Source organism: Merops nubicus, unplaced genomic scaffold, assembly GCF_000691845.1.
Source record: "Merops nubicus isolate BGI_N331 unplaced genomic scaffold, ASM69184v1 scaffold5136, whole genome shotgun sequence".
In the NCBI taxonomy this organism is placed as follows: Eukaryota; Metazoa; Chordata; class Aves; order Coraciiformes; family Meropidae; genus Merops; species Merops nubicus.
In genome coordinates, this window is record NW_008612782.1 from 10672 (window position 1) to 13161 (window position 2490).

General features: G+C 47.1%; 1 protein-coding gene across 1 annotated transcript; it reads right to left on the minus strand.

The window, feature by feature from the left end:
* Positions 1 to 503: 503 nt before the first annotated feature.
* RNF6 (ring finger protein (C3H2C3 type) 6) lies at positions 504 to 2236 on the minus strand (the record flags this gene model as incomplete). Its single annotated transcript, XM_008941640.1, has 1 exon — positions 504 to 2236. A coding segment is annotated over one exon (1733 nt), but the record flags the coding sequence as incomplete, so codon positions are not given.
* Between the last annotated feature and the right edge of the window lie 254 nt (positions 2237 to 2490).

Below are 2490 nucleotides of genomic sequence, written 5' to 3' on the forward strand. Positions count from 1 at the left end.
GTCTATTCAAATGAGCACTTCAAGTAACTTAAATATCTTTAGCAAACGTGTCCAACAAGAAACTCTGTAAAAGAAATTGTTCTTAGAACAAAAAGCTAATGAATGGCTATTTAGACACTAATTTTTTCAACACAGCGCTGGGCCTGCGTGAAACAATTCGTAATCTAAATAAAGTGAGTCCATTACACTTAAAAAAACACACATTAAGCAGGACTGATTAACTATTGCATTTCTGTATTTACAAAAGTGCTTAGCATAACAAAATTACCTAAAAAAATATAAACTTTACTGATATCATTTGGTTCTATGTGTACTCCTAGATCTGCGCTTGGAAAAAAAATAGTATTTACATTGCTAGATTTAGACAAGTTTCGTATTATTTTTAAAGAAATTTAACAAAACTCCCCACACAAATGGACCCCTACGCAAGTCAGCGTGTTCCGTCTGGCTCGTCATAAACAGAGCAGAAGCCAATCCTCGAGTACTGAACAGCAGAGACAATTCTAGCTGCTCTCTGTGGCATTAGGCCCCAACACAGGCTGCCGACAAATGGGGCAGGTGGAGTTTTCCGAAAGCCAGCGATCGATACAGTGAATGTGAAACTCATGCATACAAGGTAACTGCCTTAGCTTATTCCCCGTGACGTATTCATTAATGCAAACACTACACGTTTTACTTATTTCATCTTCAGTCTGAATATCCCCATAGTTCCGAGTAGAAAGATTGTCAATCTGCTCTTTGGTTAAACCTCTTAAACGATCGTCATCATCATCTTCATTCAGCAAGAAGAAGTGGGCAAGTCGAAGTATGGGCAGCGTTCCATTTTCTACCAGGTTGTTGGCATCCTGAGACTGCCTGTTCTCTCGGTTCACATTACGGCGACCGTAGCGCTGAGCACCATTGCTCTGTCTGTTTGTTTCCCTGCTGCCTTCTGCTGCACGCCCGTTCCTAAAGGAAACCTCACCTGAGTCACCACTGTTGTTTGCTGAACTCGAGTGACTCTGCCCTGACCGTGCATCCACGGGGTGACGACTGCCCCTTTGCACCTCTGCGTTAGATTCAGTTTCCATTAAAGAACTCAGTTCTCCAAAGCCTGTCATGATTTGCCTGAGGATGGACCGAAGAGCCACCGAGGAGGGCTCTCCGAGCCCGGTTTCGGAAATGCGGCGCAGGGGGATGCGGATGGTGCTGACGTAGGTGCGAACACCCGCGCGCTCCGACCGCGAGATCGTGCGGCGAAATCCCCCGCTGTCACTTTCAAAGGTAACCGTGTTCTCTGCCATTCCCACTCTAGAACGAGTCCTGCTGGCAATACTGTCCCGATCTCTGTTTTCTCCAGGACGAATTCTTCTCACCTGAAGATCTAATGTAATTGTTGGATGCCTTCTAACAGCAGCTACAGGCCTACGGGATTCCTCCTCTCCTGAAGTTGTTCCCGAGGATGGGGCTACACTAGAAAGTTGAGGAGTCTGAGTGTTACCTCCCGCTTGTTCGTCAGCAGGCTGTGGAGAAGGCTGAGCTGATTGTCTTCTGCCTCTGCTGGCTGGCTGTGCGTTTCTGTCCTGCCTCTGCCCATGCTCCTCAGGACGTGCAGCATCCCCTTGTCTTTGCAGTGGAGAGCGGCTGCGGCTACTCAGAGTAGACCTCAGCCGCAGAATTTCTAGTCTTTGGTTTGAACTCATGCGAACACTAGTTCTAGCTCTACCTCTCGTGACTCCTGCAGAAGTGCCTCTTTCTGGAATTTCTCTTTGTCCACTGGTAGTTGCGGAATTATTACGTGCAGTATTGGTTTGGGAAAGGCCTCTCAACTCCCTCGTTCTACTCCTGAGCCTCCCCGAGACTGGAGAGGCTGCTCCAGAGCTCTCTGCCACCGAACTTCTCACAGACCTGGTCCTCGCCGTGCTCGTAGCCTCACCGTTTGCCTCTCTTGTGGTCCTGCTCCTCGTTCGTGGGGCTGCTGGACTGGCAGCTCTCTGATGTCTTCTTCCCAAGTATGTTCTGCTACTATCTGTACCCACATACTCCTCACCAGCACTTTCAAAGCTGTTATGTTCGTGATTTATGTTGATTTCAAGACTAAATCTAAACTCCCCACTGTTTGGATTTGTTCGACTCACAGCTCTCCAGGTTTGGTTCCCACTCTGTCCACTGCGAGTGGCATTTCCTGTGCGACGAAACGTGTTCAGCCATTCAAGCAGGGAATCACCATTTGAGTTTTCTCCAAGAACATCAGCATCTGAGGGAAACAAAAAATTGCCTAGGTTCATATCCCTGCATGCTCAGCATACTATGATGCACTCCAAATCCTCCACTTTTTGGTCTCTGACTTCAGAAGCAGTACAGCAGCAGGACAGCTACCTTGCTCTGTTAACGTCATTTAGCTGAAAATATGCTGTATGAAAAAACATCAGCCAAATTCATCACTTCAACCTAGAATTGTCTCACCAGCAGATCACAGAATGCTTTGGTTTGGACGGGACCTTTAAAGGT